The 26456-nt window shown below is 38.2% G+C and overlaps 1 protein-coding gene across 2 annotated transcripts in view; it reads left to right on the top strand.

Annotated features, from left to right (window-relative positions):
• Reln (reelin) overlaps positions 1 to 26456 on the top strand; it is a 452156-nt gene that overhangs the window by 421330 nt on the left and 4370 nt on the right. The window contains exons 51-64 of one of the 2 annotated variants that reach the window (XM_042684786.1): positions 1880 to 2034; positions 3045 to 3259; positions 5707 to 5884; positions 7771 to 7946; positions 8085 to 8191; positions 9467 to 9709; positions 10474 to 10649; positions 14659 to 14732; positions 14891 to 15052; positions 15780 to 15937; positions 18244 to 18463; positions 18656 to 18853; positions 19517 to 19615; positions 24517 to 24522. In XM_042684786.1, coding sequence (XP_042540720.1) covers positions 1880 to 2034; positions 3045 to 3259; positions 5707 to 5884; positions 7771 to 7946; positions 8085 to 8191; positions 9467 to 9709; positions 10474 to 10649; positions 14659 to 14732; positions 14891 to 15052; positions 15780 to 15937; positions 18244 to 18463; positions 18656 to 18853; positions 19517 to 19615; positions 24517 to 24522 — 2167 coding nt within the window. The remainder of the gene's footprint in view (positions 1 to 1879; positions 2035 to 3044; positions 3260 to 5706; positions 5885 to 7770; positions 7947 to 8084; positions 8192 to 9466; positions 9710 to 10473; positions 10650 to 14658; positions 14733 to 14890; positions 15053 to 15779; positions 15938 to 18243; positions 18464 to 18655; positions 18854 to 19516; positions 19616 to 24516; positions 24523 to 26456) is intronic. The other variant, XM_042684785.1, reaches the window with a different exon arrangement.

Raw genomic sequence — 26456 nt, 5'->3', positions numbered from 1 at the left:
GAGAATAGGTATCTGGAGAGGAGAAAATGGAAAATCATTTTTCAATGGGTATAAAGTTCCTGATTTGTAAAATATGTCAGTTCCAAAGATCCAGATACAATGTAGTACCTACAGTTAAGAATACAATATTATGCATTTAGAATATGTTAGGCTAGATCTCTTACTAGATGCTTCTTTTAAAAGATTTTTTGGAGGAAATCTTAGTTATTTTTTAAATATTTTTATTTTCTTTAAGTACTTGTACAAAGGAGTTGCCATTCAACAAAGCAGTTTATGAACACAGTGCTCTTGATCAATATCACCCCTTTTAACATTCTCACCCACCACTACCACCCCACCGCTTCCCTCACTGTTTAGATTATGCATTGAATTGTTTGCCATTTAACAAAGCAATTTATGTATACAGTGCCTCTTGATCTGTGTCATCCTTTTGACATTTTCACTCCCCTTCGCTTATTTTTCTTGATCATGTAGTATATACAGTGCATTCTTAAAAGATTGTTTATTAGCATGCTTTAGCTGTGCAGGAGGACTTCATTGTGACTCTTCCACAAAAGCATACAGTGTACCTAATTAGGCTCACCCCTCCCTCATCACTCTCTTTCCATCATTCCCTCCCCAATTGTTAGGACAGTGTCAACAAGTTTCAATGCTCTGCTTTCATATAGGCACACAAAATATATCAGTCATATTGAGCCTCATTTACCCTCTTCATTCCCCCTTCCACCCTTCCTGCTAGGGACCTTCCTCTAGCACAGCCAGCTTTACTTTCCTGTCTTTCAGTTTTTGTATGTGTATGGTAATTGTACTGAGGGTGTTCACCATATATCATATATCATATATGATATGTACATATCAAATATCATATATGAACCCCCTTTGTAGCTTTCTCCTTCCCCATTCCCCCATCTCCTATTGTTCAATAGTTTTTAGAGAGATTTCTTACACAATCCTCATTGATTCATACTAGATATTCCTAACACACACACACACACACACACACACACACACACACAAAGGTTTGGAGTTTTTTTTTTTTTTGTATGTGTGTGTGTGTCCGGTTGTGGGGCCTGAACTCTGGGCCTGGGCGCTGTCCCTCAGCTCTTCAGCTCAAGGATAACGCTCTACCACTTGAGCCACAGTGCCACTTCCGGCTTTTTTCTTTTTGCTTATGTGGTGCTGAGGAATCGAACCCAGGGCCTCAGGCATGCTAGGCAAGCGCTCTACCACTGAGCCACCTTCCCAGCCCCACACACACACAAAGGAACATAGGGAAATTTTTGAAAGTGATGGTTGTCTACCAGCTTGGTTGGTGATGTTATATATTGCAGGTGTATGACTATTTCCAAACTCATCAAGACACATATATTAAAGTATGAAATGCTTGAGTGACAACTGTACCTCAATAAAGCTATAAAAAAAATTCCATACTAGCTTTTTAACAACCTAAAGAAAACTACCAGAACTTGAGTAGCAGTAACTAACTTGTGTAGCAGCAGCTAACTCAAGTTCTTTAAAATTCTTTCTCTCCACTAGATACTGTTTAAAAGTTAAATATCAAGAAATTAGTCATCTATTTCCTTTTATTTTAATATATGACACATTCAATGCAAACATTCTCTTTTCAGTATTGACTAACAACTTCATTTGTGTATATGCATTTTTTGCTTTTAAAAAGTATATTTATTTCAGCCATTCTAGTATACATGTTCCTAAAATGATATGTTGACATTAGTGTGTATTGTATTATAGTATATTGTGTGTAGAAGTTTCTATTAAAGATTCTTATTAGCATGCACTAGCGTTCAATGTACATACCTTCTAGAATATAGACCCAGAATATCATAAAGTCATCATGATAGTTTTATCTGTTTTCAAGTGAATGAGCATTGGCTGTTCCATGATGACTGTACAGTGGAGAGATTCTGCGAGTCTCCTGATGGCGTCATGATCTGTGGCAGCCATGATGGACGAGAGGTGTATGCAGTCACCCATGACCTGACCCCCACTGAGGGCTGGATTATGCAGTTCAAGGTAATACATCATGGTTTCCATTCCATAAATAGCCTTACCTTACCAACAGAACCAATCAAAAATCATTAGACAGCGATCATCAAATGGTTCATTGACAACATATACTTAGAGAAATAAAATTTATTGTTAACACACAGTCACCTATATAGTACTTAATCACTTAAAGTATTTTATTTCTGAACTATCTCTGAATGTAACTTTCATAAGACTAGGTGGATTACTGCTCAAGATTAAATGCTGCAAGAGTAAAATATTGATAATAAAAATGTAAGAAACTGATTCCAACTTCCTAAGTCACTAATGTTGGCAGAAATTGTTTCTTTCAAAGGAGATTAAAGCGGTTGTCTCTCTTTTTTAAAACAAGAGCATTTGGATATTTCTGAAGAAAAAAAGTTTTGAGAAACAAAAATATGATTAGAATTCATGCCAATATCAACTCTGGCCAATATCCTGGCCATGATTTATTCTGATCTGTTCTGTAATCCTAAATCCCATGGAATGAGCCAAAAATCTTGCCTTTTAGCTATCTCCCTTAAGGAAGGGTGCTGTACTTTCTTGAAAGTATCTTTTATTATCACTTCATTGCATCTAACTTGTGGGTGAAAGTGATTTATTGAGAGCCATAAATTGTATGACAAAATAATAAAATTGGTAAAGCTGTTAGCAATCCTTCTTGGTCAAGTATTCTGCCAAATAGAAGTGCCAGACCATTAACAAAACAATTTGTAAGAGCAGGCTCAGGCCTTCCAAGGCAATCAGCCAGAATAGCAGAAGCACAGGCTTCAGCTTTTCTCCAGATCCCATGCCCAACCTATTTGGCACTTTTTGTAATTTGTCACCTTGGGCAAACATTTCAATCTCACTTGCCCATCAGCAGAACAAGTAATGAACCTGGAAATACGGGATGGTGTATATCAAGTGACCTGTGGCTTCCTTGCTGCTAAGACCTTGGAGCAGAAATATGTAACATGGTTTGAATACCTTGACAATCTTGATTTTCTGTTTATTAGATCTCTGTGGGATGCAAAGTGTCTGAAAAAATTGCCCAGAATCAAATCCATGTGCAATACTCTACTGACTTTGGCGTAAGCTGGAATTATCTGGTCCCTCAGTGCTTGCCTGCTGACCCAAAATGCTCTGGAACTGTTTCTCAGCCATCTGTATTCTTCCCAACTAAGGGATGGAAAAGGATCACCTACCCGCTCCCTGAAAGCTTAGTGGGAAAGTAAGTAGAAAATTAAAGCCTGGATCCAAATACACAGTCAATAGGGGAGACTGTTGTCAAGTCTGAAATTGTGTCTAATTGTGGGTATTCTTTCTCCCCTAACTCTAAGGGTTTCTTAACTCTAAGTAAACTTCTAGGATCAACTGACTTTAAGAGACTTGAGAAAATGGTCCTTGGCCTGTCATTCCATTTTCTAAACTTCGGTGTCATCAAATGCGAACAGACCAGTGATAGCCTTGGGGTTAAATGGGAAGGTGTATTCTGCCTTACTGACTTTGTACACAGTCATCCACCAAGCACATGTGCTTTCCAATTCCATGATCACACAAGGAGCAAATCCTCATGCATGCTATTTGTACAAGGTGCCTCATGGGTTTCATTTTCCTCTTATCACAAAGCATAATTTTCTACACCTGCAGTGAAAAGTAATTAGCATGGAGCAGTGGTGAGCCAAGGTGAAGAAACCATGCTTTGGAAAGCCTGTAGATAAGTTAATTTAAGGCAATTCTAAAAGATTTCCCTTCTACTGTAAAATTAAGAAAAGAGATGCATTAAACAAAATGACAGGCATGCCCCTACTGAATTAATCATACAGTCTGGCTAAATGAAAAACCTTCTTGTGAAACAGATTATGATATATGACCAGAACCTGCGGGCCTTTGTAGAAGCACACACACATCTTTTCTAGTGTCCTGTGCATATCACTTACTATAGAACCACCCAGTTTTCTAAAATGAATCTAAAGGGCTTGTTCAGTTAGCATACTAGGAAACTAAATCACAATGCCTTCAGCTGCAGGTAAACAAAACAAAAATAATATCCAAACTGGATCAATTAGACATTTGTAACCCAGCACCAGTGGCCGATAGCTGTACTTCTAGCCACTCAGGAAGCTGAGATCCAGAGGATCACAGTTCAATGCCCAACTGGGCAGAAAAGTCTTCAAGACTGCACCTCAAATAAAAGGCCAGGCTAGAGATATAATTCAATTGATAAAGCTCCAGCTGAACAAACAAGGTGAGGAAGGCCCAAGGCTCTGAGTTCAAACTCTAGTACTGGTGTAGGGGAGAAGGCATTTGTTACATCAATAAGAAAAGAATCCAAAGCTGAGGGGACGTGTCTTCAAGGACACCATTTGTGTTTACTCTCTTTCTCCTAGCTCCTCTGCCAGCAGCATTGGTGTCATCCTCATCTCCCACGCTGGTTCCACTATTAAACATTAAGATTCAGCTAGAAAATTAGACCAGAATGCTGAATCTGGTGGGAGAGAGAGTTGCTTTTCTTTCTTGCACTTCCTTGCACCTCACTGACACGTATTAACCCATTCCTGGCCACTCAATGAGTAGGGAAGTTATATTATGATGATTATCTTCTATGAATCACCTGAAATGAACCACCAGCACTTACCATCCTATGCCCATTTCCTCCTCTATTGTCTTTCTCTCTAATTATGCAGTATAAGTTGCAGCCAGTAAAATTTTAACTGTTCAGATCAGTGTTGTTTTTACTATTGTGTAATCCATGTAACCCTCACACACACACATAAAATCAAATACAGAACATTTTTATTGCCCTAGAAAGTTCTTTCATATGCCCTTTTATTTTTTATCCAGGATTGTCCAACTTATTTTTTTAAGATTAATTAGAACCTGTTTATTTCCTCAAAAGACAGAAAAAAATCATGAATTAAGAATCTCTGGGACTTTACAATGTCGGGGGGGGGGGAGGGGGGGTATGATTGGGTGGGAGGGAGGGGGGAGGCTGGGAAGGGAGGTGAAGGGTAAACAAAGGAGGAGGCTGCAATGCTTGGTAAGAAATGTATGCATTATCCTGCCCATGTAATTGTAACCCCTCTGTACAGTATGTTCTCAAATAAAATAAAATTAAATTAAAAAAAAAAAAAAAAAAAAAGAATCTCTGGGAAATTCTGCTTTATTATAATCAGCTTAAAATTGTTTTCTAACTAGCATAGTCATTCCAAGCATATCAGTTATCTTCTGGGAATTCAGAAGTGGCTGCGTCCACCTTTTAAAATTCTAGAATTTTCTGAGGCTGTGTGCAGGCTGACAACTCTGCCGCGACCTCCCTCTCTGTATGATTAGTATAATTAAGGAGCCCAAATTGCCCCACCACCACTGAACTCCAGTTCATCTGATATCTGACTCATGAAAGGTACAGATTTGTATTGTGAAGATATACCTGTCATTTAAAATAGAAATCTCACTGGTTTTCATTTGTCTTACAAGTTTGAATAAAATTTAGATGAAAGCAGCTACTTACTCATAGTACCATCAATAGAAAGTAAAAGAGAACAGTGGTTAGAAAACAGATTTTATCTAGCAAAAGTACCTTATGTGTCTTTTCAGTACTGAGTATACAATGCAGCCAAAGGGACTTGAATGAAGCTGGCTTTTGTTTTTCACTCTGTTGCCTTGTTTTACCAATAGTCCCGTGAGATTCAGGTTCTATCAGAAGTACTCAGACATGCAGTGGGCAATTGATAATTTCTACCTGGGCCCGGGATGCTTGGACAACTGCCGGGGCCATGGAGATTGCTTAAAGGAACAGTGCATCTGTGATCCTGGATACTCTGGGCCAAACTGCTACTTGACTCATACTCTAAAGGTAATGTTCAAGTCCCTCACAGGAGCAGTTACTCACATTACAAGCCATGTCTAAAATCAACTTATATGGGAAACTAATGATCTATTACAAAGTCCTTTGGGTACCCCCCAGGAAATAAATCCTTTGATTGGAAACTTTAATGTGGAATAAGCACAGTGGCTTATGCCTATAATCCCAGCTACATGGGAGGCAGAGATCCAGAAGATAGTGATTTAAGGCCAGTCCAGGCAAAAAGCCAGTGAAACTTCCCTCCATTTTAAGGAACAAGCCAAGTGTGGTGGGTCACACCAGTAATCCTAGCTATGTGGGAGGTGGTAGGAGGATCAAGGTCTGGAACAAATCCCAGGCAAAAATGCCTATGAAAAGAAATAACAGAGGAAACGTAAATATGAGGCCCCCAGTTCAAAGTATAGTACTGAAAAACAAGAAAGGAAAAAAAGTATTAGGATCAAATTCTCATCCAACTTTATTCACATACTATTGTATACATTAAAGAATATAAACATTCTGGCTTTCTATTTATACAGACTTTATATAAAGTCAGGTATTAATCCTTTTTTAACTCACATTTTCAATTAATAAACTGAATTTTTGTTCAGGAAATTCCGTGTAATGGTTAATTGATGGTAAGAAGTGGTTGAATATTAAGAATAAAGAGGTCACTCCAGGAAGCTTTTGCTGTTCAGCATTATTTGACATTCACCGTAGTTGCCACATATACATTTTATCTCTGTAATAAGTATGGTATATTCTCCATGAGGATGACAGAAAAGTGGCTGAGCTAAAAAGGCACCAGTGTTTGAAACCCAAGAAAAGCAAGCCAGTACACAAAACCTGCTCTGTCAGTCATTTTCGTTTCTCTTCAACACTTCAACAGCTTTGAAATGGAAAAATTACTCAAAATACAATTGAGACGATGCTGACTCATGCCAGAAGGTATAAGTCCATTTCATCAAATGAGGAGGGCACGTGAGAAACCCAGCTTTATAAGCCTAGCATCACAAGTAACCTAAAGGTCCCATGTCTCATGAACCTTCAGATTTCATTAGGAGTCTGCAGTTGAACAAGAAATTGTGTACAAATCAACATTCTGAATTCAATTCAAATCCTTCTCATCAGATGATGTGTGGCTAACTACGCTGTCTTCTGACTCATGTTCTTACATATAAACCTTCATTTATAAAAATTGTATTCATTTGCTACCATTAGTGAAGTAAAGTAAGACTGGCAGGCAATTGTGTGTCTTTAATTATAGACTTGATGGTGTTCTAAGTTTGAGAAAAAGAGAATCTATTTAAATGGTCTTAACCACACAATAAGGTAATAACTAGGTGACTCTCCCAAAGAACTATATATAATTACTGTAACTATAACACATAACACATAGTTATCATTATATGTTTTCATTTAAAAATATAAAACTAAATGCAAAACTGTATTATGGACAAAATGATTTCACTATGGAGAGACTAAAAAGAAAAAGTGATATTTGACTACATATACTATATCATATAAGCTATGTGTACACATATATTACACACTCACAAAGGTGCATACTATTATAATATTTTGTATATTATATAAAATATATACCTATGTTTTGGGGTATTGCTTAAGTCTTCGCATACAGGATTTAACTCTTTTGCATAAAAGACTTCTAAATTCTAAATTATCTGTTGATTTAAAACTCTAAAACCTGCATTAAGCAGTTAACATGATCTTCAGTATATGGTAGAAAAGAAAACGAGCTTTTTTTTAATGTGTTTGGAATAAAGCACTGAGCTCATCTCTTTTTTAGTGCTGGTTACTTTGTATTGTCTCAAGTATTCCATAGTTACACTTCTTGGTTGTTATTTGTAATCCTACCCACTCATCTTACTTGTCAGACTTTCCTGAAGGAACGCTTTGACAGTGAAGAAATCAAGCCAGACTTATGGATGTCCCTAGAAGGTGGAAGTACTTGTACTGAATGTGGAATTCTTGCTGAGGACACTGCACTCTACTTTGGAGGATCTACTGTGAGACAAGCTATTACTCAAGACTTGGATCTCAGAGGGGCAAAGTATGTTGGTTAATTTTTATTGTGACATTGTAATTTGGCCTCAAAGCAAGGAACACATGTGTTGAAGAAATTGTTATGCTAGACTTGAGTGTTGGTTCTAATTCATTGTTCTGATAGAAAATATGTGCTTGCATTTAGATTCCTGCAGTATTGGGGACGCATTGGTAGTGAGAACAACATGACCACTTGCCATCGGCCCATCTGCCGGAAGGAAGGCGTGCTGCTGGACTACTCTACCAATGGAGGCATGTTTCTGGGTGAAAGCCAGATCTGGGAGCAGATTTCCACATTCCATTCACCATCTTTCAGAAACATCTTTGCAAAGCTTTTGCCCACAATGCAAACTGTGAAAGTCACAAAGAAAAAGTTAGAGATCTTGGTTGCGCTCCATGTCGCCCATCCCTGTGATTTCTGTGCTACACTAAATTCACCTAAAAGAGGAATTGAGAGAAATCACAGTAAAAATGAGCACCAAACTTTATGAATAAAGAAATATATTTTTCGTTTAACCAAAGCTTGATTATGTGTGATACAACTAAGTAATAAATTTTATATGAGTCTCCAAGTAAAAGACAAATTTTGAAAACATTTTAAAGCATGTTTAAAAGTTCATCTACTAAAAGGCATATAATAAACACTTTAAAGACTCTACAAGGAAACTTCTTTAATTGTGAAAGAAAATATTCTGAATTCATGAGTTTGTCATAGAATATCAACAAAATTCTGATTTTTTTATATCAGGTAAAGCTAGATAAAACTGGGAGTTTTTAAGAAAATATATTTTAGCAGACAGATACTATTCTTAATAACTATCTGATAGATGAATCTATACTATTTTATCTCATTCAAAACATGTTTTCTTAAGTAATTGAAACATTCACTGGCAGTCTTATCAAGCAATAAAAAGTAAATTTCATACCAATCTAATTACAAATTTCATATATTTATGATAATTATATTTTAATACTGGAAGTTATTGTCTATTAACATGCATGTGTCTTATTATTCATAAGACACAGTACTCATAAGAACCTAAAACTTGGGCTGGGAAGGTGGCTCAGTGGTAGAGTGCTTGCCTTGCATACATGAGGCCCTGGGTTCGATTCCCCAGCACCACATAAGCAAAAAGAAAAAAGCCGGAAGTGGCACTGTGGCTCAAGTGGTAGAGCACTAGCCTTGAGCTGAAGAGCTGAGGGACAGCACCCAGGCCCAGAGTTCAGGCCCCAACACCGGACCCACAAAAAAAAAAAAAAAAAGAACCTAAAACTTCTAAAAGCAGAAAATACATCATTTTTACTTCAGCGTATTTGTTTTGGCCTCATATATCTAAATATCCTTCTTCTAAAATCATCAGCCTCATATTAAAATGTTTCTAAGTACTGAATACCTGCATTCATGTCAGAAAAGTCTATTTTCATTTCCTGGTAAAAGATTTCTTTGTTTTATCTACAGTATAGTGATGATGGTAGGATGCAGGTCTTCCCATATATGTTACTATGTTGATATGCCTGTGTTTATAGGAATCACTTGGACTTTGCTTCATGAGATGGATTTCCAGAAATACATTTCTGTTAGACATGACTACATACTGCTTCCTGAGGATGCCCTCACCAACACAACTCGACTTCGTTGGTGGCAGCCTTTTGTGATCAGCAATGGGATCGTGGTCTCGGGTGTAGAGCGGGCTCAGTGGGCACTAGACAACATTCTGATTGGTGGAGCAGAAATCAATCCTAGTCAATTAGTGGATACTTTTGATGACGGTAAGAAACAGTTTTCTTCCCTATGAGCCGTTGTCTGGTTATGTCTTCAGATAAGTTAATAAGTTAAAGATGAGTATCTTCTTTTAAGTGTACTTTGAAAATAGCTCAAAATAATTTTACTTCTTGTAGCAGTTTATCACAGAGATACATATTGCAATGGATTAAGAAGTATAGCAAGAAGAACTTTGTATTTGTGCAACTTATTGGTATACTTGTGCAAGCAATTACATTTTAAGAGTAGGATAATCAGGGGTTGGGAAGGTGGCTCAGTGGTAGAGCGCTTGCCTTGCATGCATGAGGCCCTGGGTTCCATTCCTCAGCACCACATAAGCAGAAAAAGCCAGAAGTGGCACTGTGGCTCAAGTGGTAGAGCGCTAGCCTTGAGCTGAAGAGTTGAGGGACAGTGTTCAGGCCCCACAACCGGCAAAAAAAAAAAAAAAGGAGTGGGATAATCCTAGGGCTGGGGGTGTGGCTCCAGCGGGAGAGTATCTGCCTGGAAAATGAAAGATCCTGAGCTCAAACACCAGTACCATTGGGGTGGGTGGGGGAGATAATGTAGTAATCATTATACCAGCATTTAGTTGGGGGGTTTTTTGGTAAATTTTTGTTGACACCTTGGATCTATATATTAAAGAAGATAAATAAAATAAATATCAGTCCTCAAGAGTAAGCCAAAAGCTAGAACATATATGCAAGTAATTCAACAGTACACCGGTAACTTCAAGAAAATAACATGTCATGTTGCTTTCAATTTACTTTAACAGAAGGCACTTCTCATGAAGAAAACTGGAGTTTTTACCCCAATGCAGTAAGGACAGCAGGATTCTGTGGCAATCCATCCTTCCACCTGTACTGGCCAAATAAAAAGAAGGACAAGACTCACAACGCTCTCTCCTCCCGAGAACTCATTATACAGCCAGGATACATGATGCAGTTTAAAGTAAGAGAACATGACTCTTCAAAATAAAAGTGATGTTCTGTCTGGGCTGTGAGTGGGAATGTTTATTCTGACAATTATAAGGCAGTGATGGATCTCATTCATTAACAGATGCCTCACTCATGATTGAAAGAGACCTGTATTCATGTGATTATATGAGCATAAATCTCTGAATATGTTGAGACATGGTATATAACTGAATAGTGACTGTTGATTGTGAGGCATTATTATGTAGGTTTAATATTCAATTTTGTTGATACTAGGAATTGAACTCAGAACCTTGTATACTCAACCTTGTGTACTCTGGAGCTTAAGTAGGTGCCTCTGCCTACTTCTCTGTGTAACTCTCTCAAACACACACACACACACACACAAACTATGCCTATTGTGTTGACTAAGCCATTTGATTCTTTGTCTATTCCACCTCATTATACTTTCAGTTTCCTGTCTCTAACTTCAAGTTCTCCATTGACCCAGTTGTAAGTTCCCCAAACTTCTAAGAACTGGAGGATTTCTTGAATCTTTTAAATTTACATTTTTTCATTTGGATAGAAAGATGGAAGGAAAGGCCTAAAAAGCACTCAGAGAGAATGATAAAGCAATACCAATTGATGTTTCTCTTAATGCCAAACCGTTTTTGGGAAGTGGGGGTCCTGGGTCTTGAACTTGGGGCCTGAATGCTGTATTTGAACTCTTTTGCTCATGCTAGCATTTGAGCCACAGCTTCACTTACAGCTTTTTTTGGTAGTTAATTGGGGATAAGAGTCTCTTGGGCTTTCCTTCCCAGTCTGGCTTCAAACCATGATCCTCAGATCTCCACCTTCTGAGAAGCTAGAATTACAGGCATGAGCCACTGGCTCCTGGTCAAGGATACTTTTTGAAAGTGATTACAGGAATACATTTCGCTAAACACATCAGTTATTAGACTATCCTTGTTTGCAAAGATTACAAATAGTAAGAATCTTTACTAGCAGAAATAAAATCATATTTGCTTTTTTTGTTTTGAGCTTTGCCTTATGAAATTCTCCTCAGAGACTAGAGGACAAGGCTGGATTGTTTTTCACGTTAGTGTAACAAAGGCTGTTCAAGGTCAGAATAAAAAAGCAAGTATATTAGAGCTTCCTTCTTCAAATTATGTAGTGTAGAACACTACAGCTTGTGCTTTCATCCGTTCCCATCTTTTCCTCTTCCCTGAATGGCTGTTCTCAGCCATTCCAGCTAATGAGGATTCTTTGGTTTGGGGTTCTCTGATAGTTTATCTGTTACATCTTTGAAAGCTCTTCTTTATATCTCCTTTTTCTTTGTCTTTCTTTTTTGTGTCTTTTCTTTTTTCTAATAGCAATTTATTATCTCCTGGATTATTACATATATTCACATACTTTTTGAGGCACTATGGGTTGAACTCAAGGCCTTGTGCTTGTCTTGCTCTACCACTGAGCCATCCTGAGCCCTTTTTGTTTGAGGTTATTTTTCAGATGGGGTCTTGCACTTTTTGTCAATACTAGCCTTAGATTGTAATCCTCCTATCTACGCTTCACTCATAGCTGGGATTTCAAATAAGTTGTGCTTGTTGAAAAGGAATCTTGATAACTTTCTATTCTAATTTCCGTTGAACCATTTTTTGGCTTTTCTTCCTCAGCCCTCTGCATGTCAGCATTTGTCAGTGCACCTCAGATTTCTTCTCTCTCCATAGACAGTCTGGCCATGGAGAACTTTATCCAATCCTCTGGTTTCTCATATTGTGTTGTGAAGAGCAAGTCTCTGATCTGTGTATCTAACCCCTCACTGACTCAGTAACAGCTCAGTATTTTCCACAGTTTCCACATGTTCTGACTTGGTTTGTTGGTTCTTCAACTCAACGTATTAGTGAGCTCAACACCTTCTCTTCTACCTTTTTTTGACTGGTATTTACACTTGCTCAGCCACACCTCCAACCCAGCTCTTTTGCTTGGTATTTTGGAGATGGGTCCTGCAGTCCTCAGGATCTCAGCTTCCTAAGTAGCTAGGATTACAGGTGTGAACACTGGTACCCAGCACTATTTCTGCAGATGGCACCACTTTTCACATAATCATGAACTTGAAATGATAAAGTACTCCGATTTTTCCTCTTTTTCTTGTTTTTTTTAATTATCTTTCAGTAGTTGTACCAAGGAGTTGCCATTTAACAAAGCAGTTTATGAATATAATAAATCTTGAGCAATGTCACCTCTTTCAGCATTCTCACTAATCCCTCCCCTACTCACCCTTTCCCTCACTCTTCTTAATTTTGTAGCATATACATTGGATTCGTGGCTGCATCCTCTCCCTCTTTTACTCTTCATTTGCCCACCCCTGTCCCCTTGACCTAGTCCACCCCTTTTGAGTACTCAGTTCCTGGTGTTTTATTTTGCTGAAGTTTGACTTGGTCTTTCTAAGGCATTTACACTATTTTAGTTCTCCCTTCAATCTACTGTATTTCAGTTAATACATTTGTGTACACTGCATACCACCTAACATATTTACTTATAAGTTTATAAGCTAAATCTAGCTTCTACTCTTATAAAGGAAAACATTCATCCTTTGTCTCTCTCTGGACCTGACTTATTTCACTTAACATAACTTTTTCTAGGTCTTAACAATTTCTTTACAAATGGTACAAATAAAGTTCTTTCTAATGGATGAGTAAATTTTCTAATGGATGCGTAAAATCACACACACACACACACACATATATATATATATATATATATATACATACATATTACATTTTCTTGATCCATTCATCCATTGAGGGGCATCAGGCTGATTCCATACCTTGGCTATGGTGAATAGTGCTGCAATGAACGTAGTTGTGCTGGCGTCTTTATGGTATCCTGGCTTTACTGTATCTTGGATAACTGCACAGGAGTGGAATTGTTGGATCACAGTTCTGGCATTCAATTCTAATATCCAATGTTTGTGACTTCCATTTAATTCTGTTTCCATTATTATTACCTCTCTTCTTGCCCTAATTAAGTCAATTGTCCACTAAGCACTCTTTAAGCTCTAATCTCTCTCCATTCCTACCTCACTTTGTCATCATAGACTAACCTTTATGAAGCCATTTGCATGATTACTTCACATAATTCCACTAAAGTTTCAGTGGTTCTCTTGCTGACCAAATTAAGCTCAAACATCTTAAACTGTGATTCGTGGTCAGCCAAACTCATCCAAACTTTCTAACTTATGTCACCATACTCCATATTCTCTCTACTTGGATCCAAACATACTGTGTGCTCTATTCCAGGCCACTCTGTCTGCTCACAGTCCTTCTGCCTAATAGCTTCCTCCTGTTTCCGCCTCTCAGATGCTTCCTGTTATTCAGGGGCAGTTCATGTGCCCCTTATTTTATTATGATTTAATGTACTAATTAAACATAATCACCGCTCCTCAGAAGCACCACAACATTGTATTTGTATCTTTTATGATCCCCATTATTATTATTGGACTATGCTTCTGATTCTCCTTTTGAATTCAGAGTTGTTTTATTCATGAGTATATGGTTTTAACACCAACCTTTCCTGATGCTGTCACCAAATAGGACTTGTTGATTAAATAAATAATTAGGACAAAAATTTATCTTTATTTTAGTTTTTAAATTTCGAATGGTTGTATAAGGGAGTTACAATTTACCTTATCTGTTTATGTATCCAGTGCTTCAGAGACACCCCTACCATCTAGACTTAAATTTGAATCACCAATTTTTGTATCAATTGTACATTATTACTGATTCAGACATTTAATTGCAAATATGTAGAAAGCTTATATTAACATGTAAAAGAAGAAAGTGCTATGAATGAATGTTAAGTAGTTAAAAATTTGCTATTTTCAACTCCAAATAAAAATGTAATAGGATCCAAAAGTTAGGATAACAGTGAAAATGTTTCAAAGCAATGATACTTTCAATTTCTTTCCATAACTTCTCCTCCAAATACTTTCTTTGCAGCAGGCTCATTAGCCTTGCCTCTGTACTGACTGTTTATGTTTCCTTTAGATTGTGGTGGGTTGTGAAGCCACTTCTTGCGGTGACCTTCATTCTGTGATGCTGGAATATACGAAGGACGCAAGGTTAGTGAACTAATATTGTACACTTCACAAACATAAATATTTTTAAGAAATGGGAATTTCATGCCAAAATGATTTAACCCCACTTGAAAGTATTACCCTGTCATTAGTCATTTATTTCTCTTATGATTGGTCTAATGTGACATTTTTGGTTTCTGTAGGTCTGACTCCTGGCAGCTTGTTCAGACCCAATGCCTTCCTTCCTCCTCAAACAGCATTGGCTGCTCCCCCTTTCAGTTCCATGAGGCCACAATCTACAATGCTGTCAACAGTTCAAGCTGGAAGAGGATCACTATCCAGTTGCCCGACCATGTCTCTTCCAGGTGGGTTGTCTATGAGGGTAGAACTTAGTAGAACTGCCTGGAAATCTCTAGCATCGTGCAGAGAGCTTAGGAAAAAAAAAAAAAAACAGTAAGATTTACATAGTTTTAGTTGATGCTCTAGGATCATCTCACATTTTTTCTCACTCTCCTTGCCAATCCAACTCCACAAATGACAACTGCATGTCCCAAGAAGAAATATGAAGAAATGGGGGGGAGGGGGCTGTAAGTGACTCACAGACCTCATATGTCTTTAACTCCCTACTGTGCATGTGCCAGATTTATTCACAAGGCCTTTAATGACACCCTTAAACAAACCCTGGTGTTGACAGTTCTGCCATGTGTTCTGCTCTCCCCAAAACTTTGCTCCTCATTCAGATATGAACACCCCTGAGGTGCAGGGCTGCAGGATTGTACAGAGCTAAGGATAAACACAATGGTGTGAAGTCTTCCTAGATCAGCATCCATTTTACTCAGAGCTTTGGAAAATCATATGCCCAGATTTATAAAGGCAGGGAACAGGAAATGCACACACATGAAAAATAAATCTTCCCAAGGAAGATACAAGCTTTTTAGAAAGGCAGATATCTGGTTCTATACACTCCAAGTCTGAGGAATATGAGTTGACTCAGACGCCTGCTGTCTCTTGAGGGCTTCAGATTGCCATTTCTGGAGGGAAAGGCTGGAGCACTGCATCCTCACTTGCCTCTGTTCTCTGTGGGTCTTTCAGTGCAACACAGTTCCGCTGGATCCAGAAAGGAGAAGAAACCGAGAAGCAAAGCTGGGCCATTGACCACGTGTATATCGGAGAGGCTTGTCCCAAGCTTTGCAGTGGGCATGGGTACTGCACCACCGGAGCAGTTTGTATCTGCGACGAGAGCTTCCAAGGTCTGAACTAGAGCTGTTGTTGAGACAGAACACCCACGAGGGTTCCTCATCTGAACACGTCACGCAATGCACTTGGACATGGATCAGCTCCAGGCTGTTGGAGATGATAGCACATTCCACTGAGTTATTTTTCTTTCAAATAAGTTTCCAAGCATCTTGTGCTGTGTTTCAGAAAGTACCTTTAAAATGTACTCTGTAATACTTGATATAATCTATTAAATCTATATAATAGATTAAATCTACATAATCTATTTAAAAATTATAAATAAATATGAATCTACACGAACTCACTCAGCATATTCCGTAGTACCTCACATTCCTATCTTTCATATAGCTCCCTAGTTTATTCACCACACCACCAACACTTGGTTTCCACTTCTGGGCCTCTCTCCTTTCTGGCCTTGCTTCCCATTTCTAAATAGTTTAGCCAATACTTAGTTCCTCTACCCATCCTTTTCCTTAATATCTGTCCTCCCAATACACAAAAGATTCAAAGTGCTCTGCCCAGGTCATTTTCTTATTCATAGCCAGACCCTGGTGGCTCACAGATGTAATCCTAGCCACTCAGGATCTGAGGCTTGCAGTTTGAAGCCAGCCCAGGCAGGAAAAGTCTGTGAGACTCATCTCCAATGAATCACCAAAAAGCCAGTAGTGGAGCTGTGGTCCAAGTGGTAGAATGCTAGCCTTGAGCAAAAAATTCAGCAACAGCACCCAGACCCCAAGTTCAGGTTCTAGGACTGGCACCACACACACACACACACACACACACACACACACACAAATTCCTGACTTATAGAATTATATTCCACTACTTGGGTTTCTAGAGACAAGTATATATTTTACCAAGTGCCTATTCAGCCCCTCACATTATAGCAAAATGCTGATTAGCCTAATAAACACCTAAAGCCCTGTTTTCTTTAAGTCTCGTGTTTATAACAGGTGATCACCTCTGTAATTGCAAAGTATACCTTATATAATTCCCATTCTATCCTAGTAGACTAATGAATGACATATATCAAAGCTAAGACATCTTCTTCTAATAAATCCTTACAAATTCTTATGCATTATTATTTAGTTCATATTTACAGACTCCTTCTACGGGTCCATTTAGTATTTATGCTGTCTCCATAAGTTACCTACAGTTAAGATTATTATTCCCAATTGGTAAATAAAGAAACTGAAACTCAAGGAGGTTAAGTGACTAGCCAAAGTTCATACAGCTAGTGAAAGTCAGAAAGAAGATCAATACTCAGGGTCTTCTTTCTAATCAGTCTTTCTAGTCTTCGTAACTGAGAGAACTTTATGCAAAGTGGAAAAGAATTAGACAGCTTTACCCAAGCATGCAATGCTAGAACTGATATATGTGAATTGTTTAGATTTCTTGGTAGATGATATTTCTTTGCCTCCAGATGAATTGGATACGATTAAAGTAGACTGTTGTCCATCGCTGATGTTAGAAATTTCTTAGCCATTTTCTTTCTCCCATTATCATTACTGCAGAGACCAGCTGGGTCTGTCTGTGCTTTAGCTGAAGAATTTTAACTTTGTGCAAATTAATGAATTGAATGTCTCATGAGAAGACTTAAATGTCTGCAATTTACCTTTTTCCTTGACCCATCAGAAGTATGTCATTTTGATTTCTGAACTATTATAGATGTTTAGAAAAAAATGTACTGTTTAAATGAAAGAGAAATGCAAGCACACACACATTTGCTAATGCAGTGTCCAACTTAAATGCCAGTGTTTCAGCTCATTAACCTCTGAAAGACACTTATAGTTTATACTCGTTTATTTATTCCAGCATCACTACTAAAAGTACTGTGAGTGTTCTAAGTGCTGGAATACAACCATGAATGAAGATACAGGCTCTGTTCCCAGGAACTAAGTGTAGGGTTGAAGGAGAACAAGAGATGACTCATCTTAGTCTACATTATCATGCCGGAGTGGAGCTTCCCGCTGAAACCCATCATCATACGCAAACAAAGCCTGGCCAGATACTGTGGTATTTAAGTAACAAGTTCACATGAGCAACACGTATATTAGCATATATACATATATATACACATATATATGTTGAACAAATATTTGCGTAAGCAAATGGGGTGTTCCTTCAACAAGTTAAAACAATAATTGTCCTAACAATAGAGAAGATTTTATTTCTGAGCATATATATGCTTGGTATTTTGTCATTCTTGTGGTAACAACCAGGGTTTAAATCTAAAATAGTATATATGTGTGTAATCTTTGATGATTCTGCTTATTCCAGCTGACTACTCTGAATGCTTTGACCATTCCTTTTCCCCTAGGTGATGACTGCTCCGTTTTCAGTCATGATCTCCCCAGTTATATTAAGGATAATTTTGAGTCGGCAAGAGTCACTGAGGCAAACTGGGAGACCATTCAAGGTGGTGCAATAGGAAGCGGCTGTGGGCAGCTGGCTCCCTATGCCCATGGAGACTCTCTCTATTTCAATGGTTGTCAGATAAGGCAAGCTGCTACCAAACCACTGGACCTCACTCGAGCAAGGTAACCAAAGCCCTGTGTTATATTCAGACATAGAATTGGTCATGAGCATGGTCTGTGTCCACTTTGACCTGATCATGAACTTGTGACAACAGTTGTGATCAAAAGTTATGTACGTTAGGAAAAACAAAGATAAAAAGTGTAACTCCTGGCTTTTGTTTGAAGGTGATTTCTCCTGGTTTTTTTTTTTTTCAGCAAAATTATGTTTGTTTTGCAAATTGGGAGCACGTCCCAGACAGACAGCTGCAACAGTGACCTGAGTGGCCCCCATGCCGTGGACAAGGCAGTGCTGCTACAGTACAGCGTCAACAACGGCATCACCTGGCATGTCATCGCCCAGCACCAGCCGAAGGACTTCACACAAGCTCAAAGGGTGTCCTACAATGTCCCCCTGTAAGTGGCTTGAACAGAGACCTATGTTCTCATGCCCAAATCCTGGGAATCAAAGAGAAGTAGAAGTTGGATCAGGTTCCTGAATCAACACCATAAACAGAGTCAAGACTAACCTAGATTCCAGAGTTGTTGCTGTTTCTTCTTAAGATAAGGGGCACTATTGAAGCGAGGAAGAAGGGCAAGAGGGAATGAACAGAGAGCAACAGCTAAATGCAGAGGCCTTTTTGCCCATTCCTCTTCCTTTCAACAGTGTATTTAGTCTTTCTGATAAAAAGAAAAAACCATTTTGATTTTCTTCTTGGCACGCTACTTTGAAATTTTATTAAGGCCACGCAGCCATGTTTTGTTCAGCATTGTTCAACAAGCCTCTAGCACAATACCTGTCACAGAAAGCACTTCCTGTTTGTTATTAACTATGTAGCTCTTCCAGGTACACTGGAGCCAGGGAAATGAGGGAAAGAGATGGAAAAATATTCCAAGCCCTTGACTGGCCAATAAATTCTGACACTGCTTGAAGGAGTGACATGACCAAAGCAAATCTGAATCCTGTGCCCTAAATTTGATGGATGTAGGTTAGCCTATGAGCATGGGTGCAGTCTGCAAACCACTTGCCAGAAAGGCCTGTTGCCTGTGTTTAACTTCTTTGTGCTGACTCTGTTTCAGAGAGGCTCGGATGAAAGGAGTTCTATTGCGCTGGTGGCAACCCCGCCACAATGGAACAGGTCATGATCAGTGGGCTTTGGACCATGTGGAGGTTGTCCTGTGAGTATCTGCTATGGAGAATACTGGTCCATTTCAGGAAGGTTTGAGATTCCTTTAATCTAGCATGCTCCTGAACTCAGTAAGAACTGAGTAAGGACACAGTCCCCCACAGGACCACTGTGGTTGATACTCTTAAGTCTCTGCAAACTATAGCTCAAGCCAATCGTGAAATAACAAAGCCCTAAATGTACTTTAATATAGCTTAGAAAACATTAATAGAACTGTTCATTTAAGAATTGACAGTATTGGTTAAGTTGGATAAAATGAAAATTTCCTGGCAGATACAAAACCATCTTGGGCCAGATCTGAATTGCTTTACAAAAGAGAATTACATACTGAAAGAGGAAGGATCTGGACTGGTCCATATGCAGAGCACTGGTGGCGAATGTGCCATATTACAGACACCTGCCACAGCCACAGGTGCCCAGGCATTCTCCACTTAACAAGTTTCAACTAGAGCAAAGAACCCATGGTTTCACATTCCTCTTGACCAATCCCTGCACCTTACAAGTTGAGTCGTCTGTCTCCCCCATCCCCCCTCCTTCCACAGTTTCTCCCATGAAAAAGGTCTGTAACAACTCTCACCTGGCCAGTTTGACTGTTTCCCTCACAGAGAGATGACTTGCTTTTTCTCTAACAATCTAGTTCCTGTAAAACTGGAATGCTTATGTCTCGACGGGTTCGAACTGATGGCTCCAAGTGGTTGGCAAGGAGAGGCGAATCTTCTCGGTAGATAGGTTCAACTGTTCATTCTGTTTACCAAATCCAAAATGAAATCAGTCTTGTGGCTGATTTCAGTCATCTTGAAAGCAAATTTAAATGATTAATTGGTAGAAAAGCTACCAGATTTGTTTTCTTTCAATCATGGCCATGAGCTGAATTTTCGAGTCTTGAGCTAGCCCTCGTCTTAGCTTCACTGAGGCACCTGCTTGCATGGCATCCATATCAATTCCCAAATCCAAGAGCCACCCAGTCCCCACACAAGCCCCCACTGTGCGCTCTGCTGCTTTTGGACCACTTGCTGGGCTCTGCCTCCACAAGACAAAGTCAAGGTTGACAGTTAACTGTACAGACTCTTTGGAATCTAAATATGAGGCTGATGGTTTACTTAGCTATCAATGTTCTTAGACTTTGTTATTCCAGAAGAATAATTTGAGCTCTAAAATATACAGATACAAATACACACACACACACACACACACACACACACACACACACACACACACACACACACACACAGTGAGACCACAGAAATATCCAAATAGACCAACATTCAATCCTAGAGTCATTTTACCCTGACTTCTCTTTCAGTACAGCAATTCTCAGTCTGAGTGAAAATCAGAATCACTTGGGATGCTTTTGAAAGCATCAACCAAAGTCCTAACGCCCAGCCCATCCTTGCAGATGCTTTGAATTAATCTTCATTGAGAACTGAGCATCTGTCAGTTTTTAAAGCACCTCAGGTGATTCTAATAAATTGAGACTCAAATTAGCATCTATAACCACTCCTTCCCTTTCAAGTCTCTTGCCAGGACAATTTACATGAAGGGGGATTCCTGTGTCTGACAAAGCATTACCAACTCCTATCAAAACTTCAAAAATGTGTCAGTCATCAAAAGAAAGCAGGCTGCTAATTCTGCACTTGATAGAAGTAAGAATTCTCAACATATCACAAAGTTGAGAAAATAATTCTCCTCTTACCCATACAAGCCATTGAAGTTACCTACTTTGGATTTCAGAAACACATCATCACCAATTATTCTTTCCCTTGAATTAGAATTAAAAGTTCAAACCACAAATATGAAGTAGCCACTCTGTTGCTTGGCAACAGAGCTATGTCTTAGGCTTTTGTGTTGTCCTGATGCATCACAGGCTTTTGAGGCTCCAACAGGAAGCCTTACCAGAGAACCTTATGGAATATCTAATGTTGATATTTATTTTTATAAACCAGCATCTTCTATTACAAGAATAATGGTTAAATTATCTGAAATCCTAGAGATCTATTTTCTTTGGTATTTTCTGGAGCTGTAATCTGTATCCTATGACTCCACCTTTGTCTCCAGAATTTAAAAACTTTGAAGAATGTATCACTTACAGGCACCTGATGTACCTATCCAAGCATTCTTATCTTAGATGCTCAGACACTAAAACCTTCCAGATGGAAAAAGAACATCACAACACAAGGGGTTGCGTAGTTTGTTTTTTTCCCCCTGTGGCTTTTTTCAGTGAGTCATTAAGAAATGCTAACTTTGCACATATTTTTGTATTTGTTTCTATACATATAGGTTTGGGTTTTGGGGTGTGTGTGTGTGTGTGTGTGTGTGTTGGTCCTGAGCCTGGATGCTGTGCCTGAGCTTTTACGCTCAAGGTTAGTGCTCTGCCACTTGAGCCACAGCTCCACTTTTGGCCTTTTTTTCGGGGGGAGGGGGAAGGGCGGGAGGGCTAGTTGGATATCAGAGTCTCACAAACTTTTCTGCTCAGGCTGGCTTTGAACTGTAATCCTCAGATCTCAGCCTTCTGAATTCCTAAGATTACAAGCATGAGCCATTGGTGCTCGGCCTGTACATACAGTTTTAAAACAAATGGTATTTTTAATGGCATTTAAAAAATATAATGCTAACACATTATAAGTCCTAACAAATAGGAATTTCTTTCTTCCATGAAAAGATGGAAAAACCTCACAAGAAATTCTATTTTTAGAACTATGCTTTTGATGTTTTTGTTCTGCTCTTGGAAGTTAACATTTCTCTATACTGTACCTTTTCAAAGCACTTCTTGTTTTTGTGAGAATCACAGAGGTAATTAAGGCTTTTATTAATATGCATTCAGTAATGACAGCACAAGTCACTCATCTGATACGCATATAATAAATAATTCCAGAGAGTTCAAGAAAATCAATTATATAATAATTTTCCAGTGTCCACCATATCTTGCACAAGGAAGCTAGTCAAGGCTCATATCACAATTCACAAGTTTTGTAAATTACTCTAAACTCGTTATAGAAGATGTATATTTAAATATAGAAAAGAAATGTACTCCCATAAAGCCCTTTTAACCGGAAATATTTTCTTAATTATTTGCACTACTGTAACAAAACACAAGCTGGTAATGCTTGTGGACAGAGATGAGGCTCATACGTTAAGATTTGTAAGCCTTACCTAACCACAAAATAGACAGGGCTACTAATATGTTTTTGCAACTAATGGTGTGGGGAGAGGGGGCATACATTTTACTTAAGCATATTTAGAATGTACCTTTTGTTTCCAAATTAAGATTGGCCTTAATGTAGCTTTATTATGATAGTTTCGCTTTGGTGCATGTGCACCCAGGACACATGCTAAAAAAAAAAACACAAAATCTAGAAAAAAACTGTGATCACGCATGGTATCTTACATTGAGTTGAATATCTGTACTGCCCATGTTAACCAAGAAGACATCTGCGTTTGGTGAGACCAAAATCAGCACTTTTCAAAAATGTTTCAAGGTTCAGGAGTGTATCCCAAATGAACAAGTATAGAATACATTTTTAATTTCATGCTTTAATTCTAAAAGGCTGCATGTGGAAAGATTTGAGCTTCATAAATATGGATATACAGAATGACAAGCTCCGTGCTGTAAAGATTAAAACTGCCCTTTTTTGCATTTAACAAGCTAAGTCCCTTATGCCTATGCTTGTTTGAGAGTTTAATCTTCCCACTCCTCATAATGTTTTCCAATAAAACCTGCACATGAAAAGCACTTCATGACGACCAAGCCCTTCCTAATCTGCAACAGAACAGATGAACCAAATTGACAGATCATCTTTTCCAGCCTCACTAGCTTACAAAAAAACCCTCATTCTGTAAGGTTTAAATGATGTAGCATAACACAAGCATGACAATCAAACATTGACGATTCACTTGCTAGTGCAGAATATTTTTCAGTAAATGTTTGTGAATACATCTGGGCAGATCCCTCACAAGATCCATGCTGGTAGGGTTCTTCTTAGGATAAAAGCAAATTTGTTGTCTTAACCATTCTTGTTGGACTTCTATCCTAAGAATATGCCCTCACTCAACTATGCATTTCATTCACACATCACATTTCCTGTGTACATGTCTGAGTCACAACCTGTCATGTGTGTATAATGAAGTGGGCCAATTTTTGCATGTGTACCTTGAAAGCGAATCACTCAGTTAAAAAAAAAAAAAGGAAAGAAAGAAAGAAAAGAAAAGAAAAAATCAGCCTTTGAAAACTGGCTTAATAAAAAGTGAATTATCACATTTACTGAGAATTGAAAACCAATATGTTGCTAACTATGGCCTTTAACACATTTATCAGATTTTAATATGAGTTCCATCCTGACCATCCCCCTCATGCTATTCATCATCAAGATACTGTCACATTTTTGGCACAAATGATTTATGGAGATGAGCCTATTACATTTGTTGCAAAGCATATTTATCCTTTATTAAATTTGACTGGGTTATCTGATGTAGAGGACTTCTGTATATTTTCAAGACCATTCCTTTATGTAACCAGGAATTAGTAGCTCCTAAAAATGTAAATAATTTAAAAATTAAATGAAATTGTTAGTAGTTATTGAACTATTCATTTATTATTTATTCTTTATGTGCAACATTTATGCCAAATGTAGTACTATTGCTACATGTACTTTGACATATGGTTATGAGCAAATATTGCATGTTGCATTACATTAAAAAGTTAAGTGTATGTATATATTGGCTATAGAAGAATAAGGAATAACTTGTTTAATTTTTATTTTCAAAAGAGATGAAAAGTCGTATATTGCGTCTAAACCTGATCAGACTTTTATGAGTAATCACAGTGCTGCATGCATTGAAAGGCATTTTTTAACTTGTATTATATTTCATTATTTGCTGTCATTGGTTTTCTACTAGAGTAAGGTAAGTGCTCTTTACTAAATCTAGAGAACTGTTTGCTGTGAGTTTCACCAGAGTTCCAAAAACTAACTGAGAAGCTTTTGCAGACCTTTGTAACTGAAGGAAGCTCTATGAAAACAGTTATAAATAATATTGGCATACACTGAACCATCTGAAACCTACATCCCTGTAAAATCAGAAACCGCCACATTGAGAGAAGGTGCGAGGCCAGATTTGACCAGGGCAGGCAGTCATTCCCTTCATCCGGCAGCAGGCTTGACTTAGTGTCTCCTCTGTGCCTTTAAAGGGCTCATAGTTCATAAAAAGAAAATGAAATAGAAATGTAAATAAGCATAATGTCCTCAAAAAAAAGCCTATTGGGCTGAAGATAAGCATGAAGCATCTGGACTTACCAAGTATACTTTTAAATTAATTTTTTTAAATGAGTGAGGGGTCGAGTGCCAGTGGCTTATGCCTGTAATCCTAGCTACTCATGAGCTGAGATCTAAAGGGCACAGTTTGAAGCCAACCTAGACAGGAAAGTCCTTGAGATTCTTATCTCCAACTAACCACACAAAAAAAGCTGGAAGTAGAGCTATGGCTCTCAAGTGGTAAAGGACTAAAGTTCAAGCCCCAGAACCTGTCTCTCTCCCCCCTCAAAAAAAAGTGAGGAAAGTCAATATATTGATAGATATTTATAACATTATATAATATTTGTGAGGTTTAGATTCTGTCCTTTGGCCATTTTTAATATGTACTTACATTTGTCTTCTAATTAGATATTATGCATCTTAAGATGCTATATAATGATGATCATTTATTCAATATCTACAGATGGTGCTAGTTTTCATTTGATCCTTTGAACTCCATGAGGTGAACATAATCAGATAATATTTGCATCTCTTTATATCAGAGAAGAGAAATATGAAATCTTCAGTATATATGAAGCTTTATACCTACATTTATTTGTAGGTAGCCTTCCTAAAAATGTATGACCTTAAAAATCAGGGATACTTGGAGCCGGGAAGGTGGCTCAGTGGTAGACCACTTGCCTTGCATGTATGAGGCCCAGGGTTCAATTCCCCAGCACCACATAAGCAAAAAGAAAAAAAGCCAGAAGTGGTGCTATGGCTCAAGTGGTAGAGCGCTAGCCTTGAGCTGAAAAGCTGAGGGACAGCGCCCAGGCCCAGAGTTCAGGCCCCACAACCGGACCCAAAAAAAAATTTTTTTTTTTTTAAATCAGGGATACAATCTCCTCTCTGCCAGGGAGTTTCATGGGTTAGTTGGAATTTCAGCTTCCATCTTATACTAACCAGTATTTCCTTAAAAGATATGTCTAATGGACCACTGGATCCCTATTTCTACACTCATTCAAATTGTCATTTTGGTATTGTGTTTTGATTAAATTAATTGCTGATCCCTAAAAATGCCAATATTTCTGTAAGCTCACGTTTTTTTTTTTTTTCCTTTTGTCAGTCATGGGCTCGAGCTTAGGGCCCAGGCACTGTCCCTGAGCATTTGTGCCCGAGCCTCGCTAGCACTTTGAGGCAAAGCACCACTTCTCTATAGCTCAAATTTTTCTAATTCTTTTTCTCTCCCATTTCCTTTAGCATTCATTTTTAAAAATCAGTTGATTTTTTCCCCTATTTATACATGAACTAAGATTCTGGCACAACCAGGCAATCACCATATTTCCTATGCAAAAACAGGGACACATTTTAGAATTCCATATGCTGCTCAAGTCCCTAAACTCCCATAGTGATAATAAGAGTTTTCATTCCCATTTCCAAGAAGCCACTGAAGCCCATTTTCCCTTCCTCCAGTGACCTCCTCACACTGAGAGAATGCACATGCTAAGTGCTATCATGTGCCTTGGGTTAAATAGTACCTGCTTTTATTAAACTTAGAACAAAAAATATTTTCCATTATAATTGTAATGATGAAATAAATCTTTAAAA

This window comes from Dipodomys spectabilis, unplaced genomic scaffold, assembly GCF_019054845.1.
Source record: "Dipodomys spectabilis isolate Male_0828 unplaced genomic scaffold, ASM1905484v1 ptg000089l, whole genome shotgun sequence".
NCBI lineage: Eukaryota > Metazoa > Chordata > Mammalia > Rodentia > Heteromyidae > Dipodomys > Dipodomys spectabilis.
The sequence above is the reverse complement of the archived record's forward strand: the minus strand, read 5'-3'. Positions and strand labels throughout refer to the sequence as shown.